The sequence below is a fragment of the Phyllostomus hastatus genome, unplaced genomic scaffold (genome assembly GCF_019186645.2).
Source record: "Phyllostomus hastatus isolate PE091 unplaced genomic scaffold, TTU_PhHast_1.1 phas_contig_210, whole genome shotgun sequence".
Taxonomy (NCBI): Eukaryota; Metazoa; Chordata; class Mammalia; order Chiroptera; family Phyllostomidae; genus Phyllostomus; species Phyllostomus hastatus.
The window spans coordinates 18,921,405-18,943,576 of NW_025333737.1; the positions used below are offsets into that span (position 1 = coordinate 18,921,405).

General features: G+C 37.6%; 1 protein-coding gene across 10 annotated transcripts in view; it reads right to left on the bottom strand.

Moving 5' to 3' along the window:
* Window positions 1–22,172, bottom strand: part of ACACA (acetyl-CoA carboxylase alpha) — a 259,834-nt gene that overhangs the window by 70,124 nt on the left and 167,538 nt on the right. For all 10 annotated transcript variants that reach the window (XM_045835837.1, XM_045835836.1, XM_045835833.1 and 7 more), the window contains 3 exons: window positions 20,405–20,551; window positions 5,955–6,224; window positions 1,511–1,608 (listed from right to left, as the gene is read on the bottom strand). In XM_045835837.1, coding sequence (XP_045691793.1) covers window positions 1,511–1,608; window positions 5,955–6,224; window positions 20,405–20,551 — 515 coding nt within the window. The remainder of the gene's footprint in view (window positions 1–1,510; window positions 1,609–5,954; window positions 6,225–20,404; window positions 20,552–22,172) is intronic.

Sequence of the window (22,172 nt, forward strand, 5' to 3'; positions counted from 1 at the left end):
AAGTTTTGTGAATTAAAAAAAAATGAGCCTAGGGAGGGGTGGGTGGGGCTGGACTGGGAGTAAAAAGGAGAAAACTGTATTTGAACAATGATTAAAATAAAATTAAAAAAAAAAAGAAAAAGAAAAAAAGAAAAAAAAAAACAACCAAAAAAACATGAGCCTATATATAAAAAGACAAAAACAGCTAATAAAACTTAGGGAAAAACTAAGAACATGATGAAATCTGCCCTAGTAGAATAGTTTAAATAGTGTGGCATTAGCCTAAGAACAACAGAACAAAACACAGAATACAAAGCCTAGTAATTAAGATTACTATAAAAGTGAGGAAAGTATGAATTATTCAATAAATGATACTGGAGCAATTGACTAACATTTTGGAAAACACTTGCACATAGATTATAGAAATGTTTGATTTCATTGGTAATCACAAACACCAGTTAAAATAACAATTGTTTTTATCCTATTTTATTCATTGACAATAATTGATGTTGGCAAGGGTAGAAAAAATTAAAAAGAGGAAACAAAGAGTATTATAAACTGCTGGGTGGAGTGCAGATCTTGAGAGGGCACTTTGAAATCACCAAAAAAAATCTTTAAAATGGGCCAGAATTCCACTTTTAGAAATTAACCCAAAGGGAACAGAGACAGTCCTAAAAGTTTATATAACAGCATGCTGAGCCCAGGGATGTAACAGTAAAATCTGGAATAGTCTCAACATTCAAATATAATATATTCATTATGATGAAATACTACTATAACCATAAAAAATCATATTCTCAAATTATATTGTAAGAATATACTCCCCCAAAATAGTTTTTAGTGAAGAGAACAAATTAACAAAAGTCTTCCTATTATGACCTAATTATAAGGGAAAAAAGTACATATATAGAAAAGACTCCAAGAATATAATATACATTAATAATTGTGTCTCTTGGCAAAATAAATGAACAAACAAAAGAGAAGCAGACACAGAAACAGAGATCAGACTGATGGTTGGCAGAGAAAATGGGGCTTGGGGGACTGGGTGAAAAAGGTGAAGAAATTAAGAACTATAAACTGGTAGTCACAAAATAATCACAGGGATGTAAATCACAGGGAATGCCAGGTGGGTACTTGAAATATTGGGAGAATCACCTGGTAAAATATATGACTGTCTAACTACTATGTTGTATACCTGAAGTTAATACAAAATAATACTGAATGCCAACTGTAATTTAAAAATAAAATTAAAAAAATAAATATGTTTCTCAGTAGGATTGCAGCTGAGCTTTATTTTTAATTATAGCTGTTTTATTGTTCTGACCTTTAGAAAATAAATAAATACTATAAATATAATTAAGGTCTTTCAGCTAATAAGTGGTAGAGGTCAGATACAAAACTAAGGCCTTTAGATCAGTAACAAGCAATCTTACTCTTCAAGGTCATGATCAGCAAGACGGTGAAGAAAAAAATAATCATATTCTCCTTCCTGTAAACCACAGCCAAATTATTCTGATACATATATACCTACCTGGATTCTCCTTCATCCTCCACGTGTTCACAATAGACAGAGTTGAGAGCACTGACTCTCTTATAATCTTGAGGGGTCAGGTATAAATATTTGAATCCCTGTGAAGCACAAATAGTTTTTAACTCATTATTTGCCATTGTCACATAACCAGAAGATACAGCAAAGCATGCATAATGCAGCTTGTTCCAAAGCTAGCTTTAAATTGCCACATCGCTTTTGGAGTTGCTATCTAACAGAATGTAGCATAGACAGTTCTCCTCTGAAGGATGGAAGTGGCTATCTCTCCAGTCACTGACTGCCTGTCCTTGAAACAAGATGTCCTACAGCTGCACTGCCAAGTCTATTCCATTTATTTCATTTTCACCAGGGTTAAAGGGTCATTTTCTGATTTTTAGTGAGATATATTAAAGATATCAACACAAAATTAAAGAATTCAGTGAATTACTATGTTTCATTTTCTCAAGTCCACAGTATCATAAAAATATATATGGGTATAGAATAATTAAAAGGATCACAATACTAGGATATTCAACATTAAAATCAGAAGTCAATGCAATGCTAAGAATCAGTGACCACTAAACTCCTGCCTTATGCTTTTTTTAAATAAAAAACTCATAATTCCTATTTACATTTTAAAAAATTATACTGACATTTCAGAATTGATTTATTTTTATACATACAAATACACACTCACATACAAAGTAGAGTTATATAAGTGTTTAACTTAAGTGAATTAGTCACTCAGCCAAAAAATATGTAAACAGAAAAAACATTTTAAATATTCTGAGAAATTATGCCCACCATTTAACTCAATTAATTAGAAGCTGCATTTAGGCAGACACAGTGAGCACAATATGGAAAGGACATGAATCTGCCATTGATTTCGCATGACTTATGACAAGAACACCTGTGGCACTGAGTGTCATTAGTATGTCAGTCACATATCTACTGAGTACCTATTATGTGCAAGGTACTGTTCTAGGCACTGGAAAAACAGGGACAAACAAAACAGATCATTTCTGGTTGTATGGAATTTATCTTCTAGTGAGAGAGAACATATACAAAATAATTAAAACAGAGTGTTAATGGGAATAACATTTAAGAAAAAAATAAAATAGAGAATCCCCAAGAAAGGCTTCATTGAAAGTGTCATTTGAGCAAAGACCTGAAGAACTGAGGAGCACATGAAGATATTGGGGGATGAGGGGGGAGAACTCTAGGCAGTAGGAATCACAAATGCAAAAGTGCTGAGGCATGAGTGTGCCTAGCACATTCAAAATAGAGCCAGAGCATGGGAAGAGGTGAGCTGCAGCAAGGAATGAGGGCAGGGTGGTATTGGAAGGTCAATCTATGTAGGGCCTTGTCGGTAACTACACGGCTCTGGCTTTTACTTGTGTGAGTTGGGAAGACACTAAACTGTTTCCATCAGAAGGAAGTTCTGAACCATGATCTGATTTATATTTTAATTGGATCATTCCACTTTCTCTTGAGAGTAGACGAGGTAGGGGTCGAGCCAAGGCCAGAAACAGGAAGGTCAATTAAGAAACAACTGCAATAATGCAGGTAAGAGATGAGTGATTTTACTACCATTGGAAGTGGTTAGAAGTGGGTGGATTCTGGATATAGTTTGAAGGCCAGGATGCAAACATGATTTACTAACAGAATAAATGTGTCATGTGAGAAAAAGAGAGAAGTCAAGGAAAACCCCAAGGCCTTTTACTTAAATGAAAGAACAGAGGTATCATTTATTGAGGCTGTGGGAAGAACCAATTCATAGAAGATTAGAAGGTATTTTTAGGCACACATGTAGGTAGAGATGTTGAATATGGATATATGAACCTGAAGATCAAGTATAGGGCATAAATTTGGAAGCTTATCAGTTTATAGATGGCATTTAAAGCTTTAAGACTGGATGAGATCACCAAGGGAAGGCAAACACATTAAAGAGAAGAGTTCCGGGGACGGTACCCTGAAACACCCTTTTTCCTTCTGCCCCATCTTGTATGCAGGCTATCCTGCCAACACGCCAGGTGAGAGGGCCCAGGGCCCCAGTGGGTTGAGACCGGAGAGCCTAGGACTTCTTGACCCTGCCACAACCTCTGTGGTCCTCACATCTGTCTCCATTTTATTTACTTGTTTTTTTTGTAATTTAAAAAATTGGGATAAACTTGAACAACAATTAAAATTTTTAAAAAAGAAAGAAAAAATTGGGATAAAGTTCATATAACATAAAATTAGCTATTTTAAAGTGTGCAATTAGTAGTTTGTTATGCAACAATCACCACTGAGTAACTCCAGGACATTCCCATCACACCCCCCCTGCAAAAACCCAGTACCTATTAGTGGTCACCAACAATTGCCATGCACTTTTAAAATGAATTTTACTGAAGTATATAATTTACATGCAATACAATTAGTCAGTTTTAAGTGCTGCAGTTTGATGAGTTCTGACAAATGTGTATACTTGTATAGTCACCACCACAATCAAAATACAGAATATTTCTATCATTCCCTGAAACACTCTTATATTTAAAGATGGGAAAGGCAGCAAAGAAAACAGAAAGTACAGGTAGGAAGGTAAAAGGAAGACTCTGGTGTTCTGGAGGCCAAGAGAAGAAAGTGTTTCAAGAATGAAAGAGTGACCAACTGCATCAAATGATGCTAAGAAACCAAATAACTAAGCTGAAGACTGAGATTCACAACGAATTTAACAATGTGGAATCAGTGGTGACTCGGACAAAAGCACCTGCATTGGAATGGTGAAGGTGCAAGCTTAAATGAAGTGTGTTCCAGGGAAATGGGAGAAGAGTATCTAGAGATAGACAGAAAAGACAACTCTTTTAAAAAGTTTTGCTGTAAAGGGAAGGACAAAATAGGGTGGGATAGTAACTGAACAGGTAAGTATTTGTATGCTAAAGGGACAGATCCAGTAGAGAGGGGGAAAATGATGGTACAAGGAAGCGGGGGGCGGGTTACTGATCTACATCTTTAAGTTGGCAAGAAGGGAAAGGATCAGTGAACAAGAGAAGAGACTGGCCTTAGATAGGAGCAGGGACCCTTCACCCAAAGTACAGGAGAGACGGTGTTGAGTAAGGGCACAGATGCAGGTATGTGGGAGCTCAGGGAAGCCATCTTCTAATTGCTTCTGTTTTCTCAGTAAATTAGACAACAAGGTCATCAGTGCAGAGTGAGGATGGGTGAAGACTGTGTTAGAGGTTTGAGGGGAGGGAAGAAGATGCAAGAGTGTCATTCAAAAGGTTGGTAAGCTTGAATTTAAAGTAAGGCCAGTCAATAGCACTTTGTGTTTTTCTCTATCAATGTTCAGCCACAGGTTCAGGTATGGGAGCACATGGAGAGAGCTGGATTTAAAAACAAGGTTTTTATAAAGGCACAGAGTAAGCAGAATGAAGAGAGAAGCAAAAAAGTTGAGGGTATAGGAAAGGCGGTAACTATAAAGTGATAAAATGATTAATCTTGGAATTTAAGCTGGACAGTAATAAAATGAAGATGTAAGGAGGGAGTGAATCAGAGCAGGAAAGTAGTAAGATCAAGAGTTGCAGATCCTGGTGTGTTCAAAGGACTGCTGGAGTCGGGGTACTGAAGAGAGTGAGCTGAAAAGACCGGATGGAGGAGTGGCAAAGAAAGGGATACTTGAACTTGACATTCTGCAGAATGAGAGGCTGAGCTGGGATGGAGGATGGGACCATTAGAGGAGAAAAAGTAAGATTATGGGATGGATCATCTATGTAGACATAGTAATCACAAAGAATTACAACCGGACCAGTGGTACTGCAGAGATAACAATGTGCTGGCAACTAAAAGATGAAAAGAAAGAGGGAGTGACTAAAGGCTGAGGAACACTACACTAAGGAGCAGTGCTAATACGGTACACTGTGATGACGTGGGATTCAAAGATGGAGGTTTTCAGAGAGAAGACGGGGGGAAAAGGGTGTGGAAGTAGCAGTGAGGCACAAGGAAAACACTCTTCCCCCTCCAGGCTCAGTGATACAAGAAGAGAAATCAGTCACTTCTTGAGAGGGCAGTGTCTTTAAAGGATAGGCAGACTTCAAGCAAAATAAGAGGGCTGGAGTACAGTCAGAGAGGAAGCTAAGGAGATAAGGGATTTTGCTGCTGACTGACTGTAAGTCCCAGAAGCCACAGTGAAATAGTTTAAAGATATGTATTTTTGGCTTAGCATGTCTCATGCTAAATGCATACCTACTATTTCACCTAATGTTCAACCAGAAAAATCAGCGTCTATTTTCAGAGGTGGAGGAAAAATCAGGTGAACATAATGAGAGACAATTTGTTTCCAACATGGTTCGCCAAAAATACTGACTTTTGAACTTAAACCTCTACCTCTCCCCACTTCTCTACACATGTACATACATACATATGCATATCAATACAGTGTCTTGAAGTATTATGTTTTCCTAATCTGTACCTTGTAAGGATCCTCAGGATCTACCCAGGCCACATGAAACATATGACGAATTTCCTCTGCCAGTCCAATTCTTGCTCCACTGTTGGCTGCTACATAGATGCGTGGGATCCCCTCTGCCCTGGCAAGCTCAGAAGCTCTGAGAAACAGCAAATCCTCCTGGGGCCCAAAGGACCCAATTCGGTATGTGATGTCATTGCCAATAACAATGATATCTCGACCTTCTGGATATTCAGGACTTTTAAGGGTCATCTTCCAAGCTACCATGCCAATCTGCAAAAGTAGAAACAAACAAATAAATACAAGCTTCTTACATGCAGATTTTTTTTCCTGCAGGTTCCTTAAAGGTATCAGACACTGCCCTCAGGTAAAGATATGCACTTGCACTGCTCAGGAGCCAGCTCCCTGTGGGTAACTAGAACAAACATTCTAACACACTTCTTTGGATTGTGTTGAGAACAGCTGGTTTACTGTGCATTTCAGTTACCTCAACGCCATCTTTGGGCTTGCTCAAAGAAGGTGAAAAAAAAAAAAAAAAAGCCTAAACGTACTCAGAATACCTGTGGAAGAATGCTATGGAACTGGGATTTAAATCCAGAATCGTGGACTAATCACCCTGTCTACTAAGTAGTTCATTTTTTGAGATTCTTTCCAAGAAACCTTCAACATGCGAGAGGAGAGCAGGAGAGAATTGCCTCTCATGGACTGTGTAACTTTTGTGATTCTGCACCCTTTTAGTGTCCTCTAGCATTGATAGGAATAACAGCAATATTCTTTACTGGCTTGCTTCAGGTATCTCACATTTCTGCAAGAATTTACTAGAGCTCAACATCGCACTCTTGTGAGTATCTCTTGTCACTTTCTCCCAGAACCAGAAAACCAAAGGATGCAAGGAACTAATCTCTTGTTGCACTGTGACATATGTAAGTCTCTGCTTTCTGTTCAGCAGCATCTGACCAGCCACACAAATAAATGATATTGAGTTAAAAGGCAGAGGTGACATGTCTCTTCCCAAACCCTCACAGCCCTCTCCTTTTAATCTCCTTCTATATGAGAACTAGTCAATCCTACTACTTGTTTATTCACTAGTTCTATTTTTTCTGTTCACTCACACTCCAGTTACAGCTGCAGTTTTTCATGTCTGCCTGTCTGTTTCCCTATACCTGAATAAGTAATGTTTCCATTCTCCACCCCCACCCCGTTTCTTTCTGTCTTCTCTCCCTTCCCACCCCCAGTACTCGCCCCCAAACACAAAGCCCACCAGATGATCGTTCCTGGTCCTGCCTAATGGAGCCCAGCCACATCTGCAGCCTTGGTCCCTCATCCCCAGGCTGCTGCATATCACCTCATTGGGGAGCCGGCCATCAAGAAGGGCCATTAACAGATGTAAATAGCAGCATCCCTGGAAAGCCACATGCATCACCCAGACTCAACCGGGCCAGTGATCATAAGCTCTGAGTACACATTCCTCAATCCAATTGCACATCCACTGTAATCAGGCTGGTTGAAGCTTTTCACACAGCTATTTGTGATTCTCAGCATTAAGAAATATATATATGAAGTACCCACAGATAAATATAAGCTATTTAATATATTATACCATTGGCAAAATACAAATCAAAATGGATGTAATACACAGAAAAAAATCCAATCATCTTCTGAGATCAGGTATTACTCTATCTGCTCATTAAAGACAGAGAAAGGAAGGAGAAACAGATCATCCAAAAAAAAGCAAGCAAATATCAGGATAATTTTAGTCATGATTTTAAGAAGCTGGTTAATATTATATAACACCTGTGTGAGGAGAAACATTTCACCTGACTTCTCACACGGCCCTCTAACCTGACATCTCCTTTGTTTTTCAGGAAGGAAAAGCTATTTCCTCTAAACACATTTGTAGTTAGGAAGATAGTGTTTTACACCAAATTTTATGATGTATTAACTTTAGCCACCTAGGCCAGAAGCAGCTTAGATGCAAGCCCTGAAGAATTTACTTCAGCATTTGCATGCTAATGCAAACATTGTGTCTATGTGGCACTGGGCAGGCAAATAATACTCTTATCTTCTGTTATTACCTGGGGACTCTAACTGTGTCACTTGGGCAGTCAGTTCAGCAATTGGCCAAGTCATTATGTTTGCAATATTGACTTCTAATTAGGTGTCAACACAGCCGCACCAAGAACACACGAGCCTTTATCAATGTTCTTTCCAAAGTGTATTCCTCATCGACCACCCCCTCCCCCTTTAAAAATGTACCATTACAGAATGGAGCATGCTCGCCCAGTCTTAGGATAGCAAGATTCCTTATGAGAAGAGATTAAGTTTCGAGTAAGCATAATGAACAAACAAACATCTAAGAAAGCATCTATTGCTCAATTTACATTAAAATTTAGATTTTAACTCGAATCAGATGATAGGCTATGTAATGGTGGACATGGGCTTTGAGGTCAAACTTGCATCCACATCCAGGCCCTCTCACTTATTAACTGTGTGATTTGTGAAAATAACTTTACTGCACTTCAGTGTCCCCATATATCAACTTAATAATACCTATGGCTTTGATGTACAAACTGTTAGAAGCAGCAATCTGTTATAGTAACTATAACATACAAAGTTTTGCCCCTTTCTCTCCTCTCAAATGGAACGGGCATCTAAATCTACCCATTTGAAAAAGGTTCATTCAAATTCTATTTCCTCAGTAAAGCTTCCCCTAGCCTAAAGTAACCCCTTTCTTCTCTGATCGCCTACTAAGACCTTTGTGTAAAGAATATTTGATAATTAATCATATACTGCCTAGGACTGCTTTTAGTTTGCCAGGTTGAACCATTACATCATCTCCTCCAGTGCCTAGCAGGCTCCCTACACATAGTATGGGAGCGATAAATATTTGCTCATTCCATAGTCATTTCATTTTTTTTTAAAGATTTTATTTATTTATTTTTAGAGAGGGAAGGGAGGGAGATAGAGAGAGAGAGAAACCTCAATGTGCAGTTGCTGGGGGTCATGGCCTGCAACCCAGGCATGTACCCTGACTGGGAATCAAACCTGCGACACTTTGGTTCACAGCCTGCGCTCAATCCACTGAGCTATGCCAGCCAGGGCCTCATTTTTAAAATGATACTTGGAAAACAGTCAACATCAAGGGCTTAGAATATTGTCCATGACTTATCTCTAGGGATCATGGAGTAATAGCCCTAAACATTAATCACCTACCGGTATTTATTTTTTTAGTATCAAGAATAGCAACCATTAATTGAACATGTATTACATGTTGACAAATACTGGCAGTAGTTAAAAGTTTAAGCTGGGAGTGTCGGCCTGTCTTGGTTCAAATCCCAGCTTTACACAACTATATAACCTTAGACCAGTCACTTAACCTCGTATAGTCACAATGTTTTCAATTATAAAATGATGATAACAGTATCCTTCTAGAGGGATTGTTGTGACAAACACCAACCACATCAGATTTGTACAGAGACTGGCTTATAAAAGTCCTCTAACAATAGCTATTGATATTAATTGAAAAGCAGCTGTTGCTATTGCCATGAGAAAACCAAGGCACAGAGAAATTAATTTGCTCTTATAGCTACTATGAATTATTTATTTTTTTAAAATAAGGTTTGCATACATTCCTTTTCTGGAGAAATTAAGGAAGTGTGATCCAGACTAGTGCTACTGCACTTAGCTGAAACGCTATAAAAGATAAACATGAATTATAATACACGCATAAATGTCACTGACACCTAAATGCACCATATGGTTTCTGGGCTGGATCCTGGAACAGAGCAAGGACATTGGTAGAAAAATCTGATGAAATCCAGAGCAAAGTGTATTTCATTTAATAGTATCATACCAATGTTAATTTCCTAGTTTTTATAATTATACTATGGTTATATAAAATGTTAACATTAGGAGATGTTGGGTGAAGGGTGTGGCAACTCTGTACTATCCTTGTAACTTTTCTGCAAATCAAAATATTTGAAGACAAAATTAAAAAAATAAATATTACGTTAAAAACATTTTTGAAGGGAACTAAATTGGCTACTGAGGTCATTATTAGTGTTCTGGAGACCTTGTAAGATAATGGCTATGAAGACTACAAATAGCATTTTAAAATACCCACAAAGTAAATGTGAAGAAGTGGCAAAATGAAACTGCATGTATACTGTAATAACAAAATAATGGTTAAGGGCACAGACTCTGAAGCCAGATTTGGAGACTATAAATCTAATAGAATCTGACTCTGACAGAATAGAGATTCAGTTAGTTTTCTAGCCACATAACCTTAGGTAAGTTACTAATCTCTGTGTACCTCAGTTTCCTCATCAGTAAAATGGGGTAATAATAACCTACTCTATTAAGTTGGTAAGGATCAAATACATGGTAAACCTTAGAATAGTACCTGGTACACAGTAAATGCATGGTAAATATTACAATACTCTAACTAAAAGCATGTCAGGAGGAAAAAACAGAAATAAAGAACATAGCAAAATTAGATAATAGCTATCTTAGAATGATGAGATTCTGTGTTTTTTTTTCCCATTCTCCAAATTTTCTTTAGTATGTTTGTACTGCATTGATAACTTCAACATTTTATAAAATAAAAAAGTAATTGAGATAGGACTACCAAGTACCTCTTTATTGGGTAGCAGGTACATGGGAGCTTCTGTCATTATCTCTAGTGCACATTTGAACATTTCCGTAATTAAAAAAGAATCCCACCAGCCTAATGGATTTTTTGTATTTTACAAGAACTGACTCTAACTTTTAGTCATACAACAGGTCCTATTTTATAATGTTAGAGAGATTTAAACATATGAAAATTAAAGATCAGGACTCACCTCAAAGGGAGAAGAATATTGGGAACTGTCTTAGTGTGTTGGGGGCTATCATTTCTTCTTTTTTTTTTTAAAGAAATGCTCTGCACTGATGTGGTAGAATGTAAACATATGTATATATATAGGTTTATACAATATTAATATCTCTACCTGAGAAGTAACTGCTTCAGTGTTTTTCTGGTCTGATGGTTAAATACATATTTATACTTTTAAAGTCAATATTTGTACGATAGACAAGAACAGTGCCTATCAGCTAAATACATATTTAGGACTGTACCACATGTATTACAAACATGTACTAAAATCGAAAGCTTATATTTATACAGAGCCTTTCATCTTGAAGGGGACTAAAGAGCTTTACAAACATATGTACATAACAGGACGTTTGCTCTGATAGGCAGACAAGGTATCAGCTCACCCACTCCCCTACTCCTTCCCACAGACCCGGGCAGGAGCACACGGTGCCAACAGCTGCAGGTTGGCCACGGCTGCGAGGATGGGCGACACAGCCATCCGTGCAGCTCTGCGCCACCACTGACAGAGGGCTTCAGTCGGAGAGGAGTGCTGCTCTCCTCAAGAGCAGAAGCACCACAGCCGTTCCCAAATCTGTGTTTTTAAATTATTCTCTACCAAACTCAACTAATCACTTGACAAAATTGAATTTGATACTGAAAATGGCTTCTGAATGCAAAATACTTTCTGTCTGATGATGAGAACTGGGTTGAAAAACACCTCCTCCTGCCCTTGTTAGATTTAGAGGGAAAAAAAAAGGGGTCACAACATTCAGGAGAAATGGTTCAAAATACTCTACCTAAGAATAGCTTTGTCTCAGCGGATTGGGTCATTACTTCAAAAGACAGTCATTATCTCCCCCCCTTTAATTAGGACACTAAGTTTTTCAGTCAAATTACTTTATATAGATGGGCCTATCTATATTTTACACACAACGGAGATATGCTATTGAAGATTCTGCAATCACTATAAAAGCATATACAAAGTGCGACAATGTGGTTAGGAATATGACATTCACTGACTTCACTTAAGCCCAAGTTGTTTTATATATTAACAAAAATAATAACAAAAGGAAATGCCATCACCGAATCCCCTTGTTTCGGCTTCTCTCTCCCCCGCATGTTTTTGTGCAGGTGAAACCTAGTGAAAAGGCCACTCCAGGACTAAGGGATAAGGAAGCAACAAAACAGCCACATGTAGCCAGAAAGGGGCTTGTGAGGGTGAGTGGGTGGATGGTGTACAATGGGCTTCAGACTCCGGCTTTTGGTTCTTTCAGCCACCAGCTCCTCTCCCTGACCACTGAGGCACTGACTAACCAAGTGGTTCTGGGCACTTACTGCCAATTAGGTTTTCACTGATATGGTCATAAATCATTGGAAAAAACATTTCAGATGATTTTTTATAGAGAATGTTCCAATTAGCAGGTTTCTTAGGTTTCAGGCTATCAACCTAAGTTAATTAACATAAAGCAAAAAAGGGAAGAGGATAAGAAGAGTTACTGTGAATAAGCTAAGGATAAACAGAAATAAATATGTTTTCCTTATACAAGTTCTAAGGAAGAAAATATTTCTCTGGCCACAGTCGGATACTGGAATAAACACGTGCCAAGTGAGGGAGGGAGGAGGGAATGGGGAGGAGAAAGCGAGCAGAAGACAACAGTCTTATTTAACTGTTTTTATGTGGGTAAAATGATTTGTGCTGCAGTATTTCCATAAGAAGTGGGACCATTATTTTCCTGTAGGAACACATTTGGTTTGAAAAGTATCACTGGACAAGACGTGAAAATCAAACCGAATGAATTATTCACAACCTCCGATCAGAGGTGATCATTATTTCTGATGCTCCAAACAGTGATTAGGATTCTGCCCTGAGATGTCATTTTCTCGCTGAGTAACACCAGCAATACAGAAAGACATTATCTATCTATCCATATATATATTTGTTTCTCCTGGGAGGACCTTGGTTTAATGTTACTATAACAGATACTAAAAACATGATAATATTAACATTTATTCTGATGGTGCCCATAAATGCCATTAGTCTGACACCAAGTGTCAACACTAATTATGACCCAAAGTTAACACCAAAATTGACATCAACATTAATTGTACTATCAATGTGAACAGAATGTGCAAATGCACACACACACGCATGGATGCACACACATACACACATTTTCCAAAGCTGCTGCTACTACAAAATAAAACAATATTAAGCTCAATAAAGAAATGTGAAGAGAAAACTAAGGGCCCAAACAAGACAGGATTTTGTTTTTAAGGATATAAGAAGCATCCATCAACTTTAGCTATGCTGTGGGAAGCAGAAAGGAAATACCTTTGCCATGGTTGTCTTTCTTATATCTATCTCATTTTGAGTTCAGCTGTAATAACATAAAGGTTAGACTGTGGCTAAGATATTGCAACTTTATCTTCCATGCTAAAAGTCTAAAAGTTGAGTTTTTCTGGCAAGGCCTCCAGTAGCTATTGTTCCACTGTTGCTATTGCCAGGAAGACAACTATGCTGCAAGGGAGCAGCGACACAAAGACTCCTCAATGTTAGAGCTGAATCGGACCTAAGCATCATATGCATCACAAAGAAAACAAAAGTAAGACCCAGAGAGAAGGAATCTGAACTTGAGTTCCTTTACAGACTATATTTTATTAACTATAATAAAATGTTATTCCCCCCTCTTTTGTATCTTGTATGGAATATTAAGTCATCACTTTAATTAGATCCTATCCAAAAAATTACAATTTTAACTCATGTTAGAATCTCATGGAAAGAACATACTTGATGACATATTAGAAAATACTGTGCAGGTGTTAAAAACCTGTATTTTTAAACCACATGGCAATGTAATATTTGACTTAATCTGTGCTATCGAGAAAAACCATGCTGAAAAAATGCAATGTCTTTCCACATTGTATTATCTGCTGGAGATCATGTTCCATTGCCTAGTTTGCATGATCACATAAAAGAGCTGAAAACAATTTTCTTAACAGCTGAAAAAAACCTTTTTCCATGCTTGGAAAATTCAAAAATGGCTGACCAAACTTACCTCAACCCTTCTAAAAGCTGATGAAAGGATAAGAAGAAATACCATTTTTAGAGCAAAAAAATTTTATCCCAGAGATTACTCTTAGAAAATGTTACCAAAGATTAGAAACAATAATTTTGAACAGGAGAATTATTTCTCTCTGTAATATTTACATACATGAAGCCACATTAATTTTATACATGTGCACATAATGCTTTAATAAACATACCAATTTTTTTAAGAAAACACGCAATGGAGCACATGTGAGTAAGTTGTATTTGAGAAATGGGGCACAGGAGGAATTGGTTGATATGGCAATTAACCAAGTTGGCCTACTACAGTTCTTGAAGCCTTGTCCATTAATCACGTAAATGAATGCTGGACTCTGATGCTCCGCACCGCGCCTCACCCCCTGGTGTCATCTGTTGCTGTCCTGGGGTCACTGCTGCCTCTACATAGCTGTGTCAAGTTTCTCGACGTAGGGTACTGTATCACATCCTTTTTAGCAAAATCTTAAAATTTAAGATGTATAAAAATGCTGACAGGTACATTCTTTTGTTTGAAAAGAATGTCCAGGGCTTACTTTGGAAAGGAACTGGGGAGTCCTCCACAAGTGCTGCATTAGTTGGCCAGTGGATACATTGGGATTTTCAAAGCCAGTCAAGCTGCTTATTGGCCCTTGGTTTCCTACTAATGAAATGAGTCAAACTCAACTAATCAACCCAATGAGAAATCTCCAACACCAGTTACAGTCATTCCGAAGAAAATCTAAGAAAAGTGTATGTATCCCAAAAGAAGAGTGTTAGAAAGTCATTAAAATAACTCCATAGCAGGAAGAGCTACGTTTCAAGATTAGCCTTAACATTTTTCTAATGAGGCATTCAACTTTGGTTATGAGAATCATTTTAGACAAAGAGGAACATTTTAGACATAGCCAAACATGCTTACTTAGAATGAGGATAACATAAGAAAAGAGCATAATTTTAAATGAAACTATCGTACCACATATTCCATAAGAAATCCCTATCTTACTAGGCCTAAGAGGATTCAAAATTGGTTTTTTGAAACCCTCGACAAAAAATAAGGCAAGCATAAATTATGAATGTTTCTATGTAATCAGTGGTTTGTGATACTTTCTGTTGAGGATCTCAAAGCACTTACATTCTCCCGTCTTCAGGGATAGATTGGGGGCAAGGACCATTAGTCTCTTTTGATAACTTGAACAATCAGTGCACACACCATGGTCCTGTTTCTCAGATCTGTTTTTATCAGGTCTATTTCAGAGCTCACCTTCCGCACACCACAATACAAATGTGCCTCTTTTCCAACATGTATCTAAACACTGACATGGACTCAATTTCCACACTCAGCATGAAAAAGGTAGACTGATTTCAAAAGAATGAAACAAAAGCACAGTAAAATACACCCAAATTAGCTTCACATTCATGGAGCTATTCTGAGGGTAAATCAAGTAAAACAATACACTGAAGTCTAATGTTAAACTAGAAATATTTTCTGTGTGCATGAGAAATGGTCAACACTTTCCTTATTCAAGTTCACACACTTATACACATTTTTGCAGTCAGAGTTTCAAAATATGATGGGTTCCACTAGAATCTGAATCCATGATAACCCAAGCAATTCCTTTGAGAGCATGGAAAATGTCAACCAAGTGAATTAAGACAGAGGGTTATGGTGGTTTTCTAAAATAAGAGGTCCTCTGGGTTAAGAAGTCCAGCCTAGAACTGTCAAAATGAATCTACTAATTAATTTCTTCCAATTTTTAGGTTTATATAAACTTACCAAACTTCCTTTCCCTACCTAACTCCTAATATTTTTTGTCTTTATACTCAAATTAGTGATTTTCAAAGGATTATAGCAACACATTAAGGAAAAGTGTCAAAATGCTAAGATTTGTTTAAGCTAGTCGGAAAATGTAAGGGTATTTGTCATATTGCTTTCCATATTTTTCTGTAAGTCTGAAATATTTATAATAAAATATTAAAGAGATACTTATGCCTTGGCAGACTGGACATCAGCACATTGCCAACAATTAAAATATGGACAAGGCTGAGCAGTCCTGGACTTCCTATCTCAAACACTTTACCTCCAAGAACATAAAGCAGAACTAAAACCAAGAAATCAGCTGTGATGGCAGCTAGTCTTTCATTGATACCACTTTTTTCCTTGATCGTTCTCTGCTAAAAAACTGTTTCCTATAAAAATGTGTATAGCCATTATGTAAAGTTCAACAGATTTCCACCCCAAAGAGTTAAAAATGCAATTGCATACTGTAGGAACACTAGGCAAAGCCTACCAATCCATCTGAAAAAGGGGGGAAGGATACTGCTGGATTTGCCTCACCCAACAGGGCAAATCAAGAGGCTTATCTGAATGCTAAGCTGCTGAGAAGGAAAAACCCTGACACCTAGTGCCCATCGGAAAAAATGAAGCCTTGGAGCCACTATAATTCTTAATTTTGTGTGTGCAAGTGATCATTAAATTGCATTCAATTTGGAGTATACCTATCTCCCTGAAAAATGTTAAGGGAAAAATTTAACACCATGCAACAATTTCAGTCTCTAATTACCAAACCCTTTTGGAGCACACATCCTGTACCTAATAGTTATAACTGCTTCTAAACACAGCATCTCCTCATCACATCTCAGTTTTTCATTACAACAGGAGTGATGAGAGGCAATGGGATGGGTTCTATTAAAATGGCCATGTGCTGAAATAATAAGGAAAGCAGGGTCCTAATTCCTATCCTCACTAAAAAAATTACTATAAAAGGTACATCTCTATAACATCTTTCATCAATGCCTGATTTAAAGATTCATGATCTGGTTCACAAAACTGCTAAAGGAAATATAACAAAAGAATGCTAATAACATTTCAAAACAAATAACATAGTCTCAAGAAGGCTAGTGTTTTCTTTGTCCTACCAGGCAAAGTTAAGTTGCACTGTCAAGTCGGTTACAGCCCTTGGCTTGATCTTAGCCTGACTGAGCCTTTTGATAACAGGATTTAGTGCGAAAAGCAGCTGCATTGGATTGTGAACTCTTACTCAAAATGTTCCCACCTGCAATTACAGCTTCCACCAAATGATCAAAACAGGTTAGCAAACTGGCAGGAAAATGAAAACAATTCCTCCAAAATTGAGATGTGGTAAGAGTAGAACTGCTGGTTAGCTGCATCTCCTCTGTATCCAGGCTCAGCAGCGCAGTCACTGACTGTGTATTTATTTACATACAGTGACCGTCACTGTAGCATCGTGAAATCAGCTAGAAATGAAATCAGTTTAGTCTATGCTGCAATCATATTTTCCTCAATTTTCATCTTTACTTGAAACTATTAAAAATATTCCTGAATAACTCGTCTCTGGAGCTATTTGCAAGTAACGGAGTTCACAGATTTGGTCTACATCTCTTTTACTCCTACTCTAAATTCATACTAAACGCAACGCCATTCAGATCTGACAATGAGAAAAATGTGTTCTCCTATACCTTTCATCATGCATAAGGTTGTATCTTTCTTGATGGCAAAGGGACAACTAGGAAAATAGAAAGGAGAAAGTTGCTAACACTACATCAGAAAAGCTCTGTTTCTCCTGCTTTTAACATGGGCACAATGTTCAAAATGCAGGTCACATCTCTGCTGAAACAGCCAATATTCTTCCTCAAATGGCACACAAGTTACCTAAAACTAAATGGAACTGAATTGTTCCAAGTCCTGGACCCATCACCATTTTACCTATTTACTGTCCTGGAAATAAAAAATAGGGAAGAAAAACTGGCCACCCATATGGCCAATGGTCTGATAAGTGCAGGTTTGCTGCCTCTGATTACGGGGAAAAGCATCTCAATTCATGGGGAAACTCTGCAGGAATCTCTTGTTTTCCCTTTTTTTCCTTACAGTCATGTGTTAGCTTTTAAACCCAGGAACTCCAATCCTTCAAGGTAATGCAATATCACCCAAAATGATGACCTGGTAGAGCCATCACCTTTGGAGAACACCACATTATAATGATTTAATGTCCATGTAGCATCAATGCATTTACATTGAGCCTTGGCTCTCAGAATATTAACAGGTCAATTTTTTATTCCTTTTTTAATAAAACTATTTCTCAAGGCTCTGTTCAGATGCCCATTCTCTTTGGGACAGGACAGATTTGCACCACATCTCATCAGCATGAGCTCTTTTCTTTCCCCTCACATCATTCTTGGGGTAATATGTAGAGTGCCAGGCTCGTGACAAACTTGTCTCTTTGGCCAAAGAAAATTAAACCATAATAGCTGAAAGTCAACTTGCCCGGATAAAGCCGGGCTCAGCATGAGGAAATACATCGTATTGACACCGTGCTGTCTCTCAGGCACAGCTGTCCCTCACAGTTTTGACTGCTGAAACTCCATCTTTAGATTGGTCAGTCTCTCAGTGGGCATGCTCCATTGTATGTTTGAGCTATTGGTAACAGAGTTTGATACTAATACCCTAACCTCACTCCTGCTGTGCAGTGTCCTATAATCTAGCTACGGCCACTGACTGACTTCAACGGCCATCGCGGGCATCAGTCACTAACTGTTCACAAAAGAACACGGGTCTCAGTTCTCCCGAGCTCAAAGACTCAGAAATAGCAAACTAACACTCAGCTTCAAATCCAATCATTTGAAGAAAAGGAAAAGAGAGAACAAAGAAAATAGGCAACTAAGGAGGGAAAAGAATAGAAGAAAGTAAGAACTGACAAAAAGCAAAAATAATTTTAATACTGTTAGATTTCTGGATTTCAAGATTATTAAAGCACTGGGCAAAGGGAAATGTGACTCTACTACTTCTGGCTATATATAAGACATCTCTTTTCCATCAGGTTTGGTGGGTCTTAAAGGGGTTAAAAAAAACCTTTAATTTTTTTTATTCGTGTGTGTGTGTGTGTGTGTGTGTGTGTGTGTGGTCTTTGGGTCCAGAGTCCCGTATAATAAGACTATTTGTATTCATACTGGCAGAGTAAACACTACATGTTCATGCCCAGGCAGCTCTGTGCTTGTAATTTCAGCAAGAACAGAGCTCTGTCCCTCTGGGACTTCACTATTCCCCCAGTCTCCATTCGCTCAAACACAGAATGAGAGCAGAGAGAAAGCAGGACAGAAAGATCATGGCAAGAGGTTTCACACAGCACTGCAGCTAGCTTCCACATGGCCAAAAATCTCATTTTGTGTTTTAATTACATTAGTTAAAACCGTTTTCTCTCAGCTTCATGTTCACAAGGGTGCCTTCTGTTCCTGAAGACTACACTGTTCAGTGAAATCAGAATTTAAGTCTAGCACAACGAAGCTTTTCCTTGCTGTTGAGGGGCTCACTAAGTACATGCTACACACAGTGGCACAAACCTCTGCTTCAACTTTGTGTGCTAATGAGTACATACCTACTCTTGCCAAAATTCTATGCATCCTTCCTCACTAACCTCTTGCCTTTGCTATTTGTCAAGGTGGTAGATTAGAAGAACTCCTCCAAGTCTGATACTTTCCATCTGGTCCATGACTGCATCCATCTTAATACCAAATCATCCACTTCTGGTATCCACTGGTATACTTACTGAAACAGCCATATGCCTTGTACAGAGAGTAACATTTTCTTTTTAATAAGATACTGCGTAAAATTGAAAGATTGCTCCTTCTAAGGCAGGAGATTTATCTAGGATTGTATCTCAGGTTAAGATAAAAACATATCTCTTTTTAGGTTTATCACTGTTAATCGTTGTTGTAACTGTACATTAGAAGCATAGTTAAAATAAGGAAGAATATCAATGCATGGAGGTGGATATAGGATATTGGGGGAGAAAATGACTTTATATCACTATCAGTAGTGCACTATAGCAGAAAGGACTCCAAGGCTAGAAAATGCATTCTTGAATCTGAAATGGGTTCTCTGTTCTTTCTTTAATGTTTAAAGCCCTAGTTCTGAATGAGTCCCTTTAAGGCAAACATATTTACCATGCTCACAACAGCATCAGATCAAGTCACTGAGCATAAGAAACATACCAAATTATGCATACTAGTATGCAAATAGACATCCAAGTAAAGAAAAACATCAAGCAAAATACTTTAAATGCTCTTATTATAGAAAAATCTCAAAATTTCAAACATATACAAAAAGAGAGAAAAGAATCTGTTCCTATGTATCTATCATCCAACTTCAATCAACAATTCATGGCCAACCTTTTCTGATCCATGCTCCCACACTCACCTCCCATTATTTTGAAATAAATTCTGTATATCAGATCATTTCATCAGTAATGATTTCATTACATATACTTAATAGAAAAGAATACTCCTTTTTAAAAAGCAAAACTATAACATTATTTTTAAACAAAGCAATATCATTACCACACCAAAAAAATTAAACAATTCTGTGATAACCAGTTAATGTTCTCTCTCTAAAGAATTCTACCAATAAGACTACCATGCTACCTACTACTTGGATTTAAATGAACACTTTAATAACCATCCCATGAAAAGCTGGTCCCAATGGGCACAGAGCTAATAAGAGGGGAAGGGGACTCAGCTACTTGCCTCATTTCCTCCTGGAAGCCTGTTCATGTGGACCAGCTGGCCTTGATCGTCCAACACGAGTTCGGTGTACGTCAGCATGTCAGAAGGCAGAGGGGGTGAAGGAAGGAATGCTTGAGTGGACATAGATTCCCAGAGTTTGATCAAGGACTAGTGGAGAAGAGAAGTTTGACTAATCAATGACAATTAGCATTTCAACGTGGATAAAAATGTTAAGATTTGGTCAAGCTGGTTTTGCTCTTTCTTTCCCAAGTATTCTGCTGAGTATCTCTATACACCAGAGCAAATTCTACAGCTCTCATTCTCAGTTAAAATAGGCTTATTATTTTTCATATAATGTATTTTACATGCCAAAAATCAGGCATTTTTCCAACAAAGTCAAACTACTCAGTGATTCTGAATCACTAGAGCATTAACAAATACACCAGACCTAACAATATCCCTGGAAAATTATAATAAACGAAGTAGCATCAATCTCCCTTAAAAAAAAAAGAAAGAAAAGTCCTAGAGAAACTTGACAATAGAAAAATAACCAGGAAAATGACATAACACTCAGCTAATACTAAGAAATCTCAAGAAGGCAAGAACAAAATTCCTACTAGAGGTTCAGGAGAGGCATCCTTTTTCTAATATCTTTTACAAGCTACAAGTCCATAAGCAGGAATTAGCTCACTAGAGGTGTATGACTATTTGTAAGTGTGCACACCAATTCTGCTCAACTTTGAGAAAAAAAGATAAATACACCTATCCATTTAGAAACTATCATGATTTCCATTTCTAACTTTCTACTACCAAAAACAAGTGCCTCATGAAGTGGGAACTACTTAAGTTGTCTCTTTGCTTGCCTCAAAGCAACACTTAAAGTCAATATAACTTATTCACACCTAGATGTCCTAATCACTATATTTGTTTCTATACTATAGGGAGAATTGTATAGAATGTGATTTTTATTTCTAGCACTGGCATTGAGAAACAGAACCAACAACACTCAGCTTTTAGGCTAACAGTGCCGGTGATACTGAATGAAGGTAACTGTGTTTCAAGGGAAAGAACTTGTAAATGAGTGGATACATAAGGAAATCTCTTGTATTTGTGAATAATGTAAGAATTACAGATAGACTATTTACCAAGACCACATATATTACCTTAGTAAAATTCAAATGTGGTAATACTGGTGGTATTAACTAGATTTGGAAAAATCCTATATTCACAGATTTTTTTAAGGACAAATTCACTATTTTGATGCCTTATTTTTTACTTGCTGCATTTTCTGCTGGTGATATAATTTTCTTGCCTTCTATTGATGGAAGAAAAACCTGCAGCATAGAGATGATTCACCATGCAGATCAAAGGAATTTATTTTCATACAGAGGATAAGATTCATAATACCGTATTTTCTCATGCTAGTTTTTCTTCAGCTATCATAAATCTCCCCCAAAGAACTGATACTTTAAACTGTGTATCATGAACTCTACACCCATTTGTATATGTTACTGATTCTCACCATATTAACCTAGGCTATGAGCTAGAGAGACTTGGGTTATCTTGGAAAACAGGAAAATGAGAACTAGAGTTTTAAGCCTCTTTAATATCCATAATTTGCATATAGACTTAGGAAACATATACCTGAACATAACTCCTCACACAGGTCACTGTAAGCTACCATCACAGGCGTGTGGTCTCAGGTCTCAGTTTACTCTCGCCTACTCAGCAGAGGCTTCTCTCCTCACTATTCCTCCTGCAAGTTCATATAGAACCATCCAACATCTAA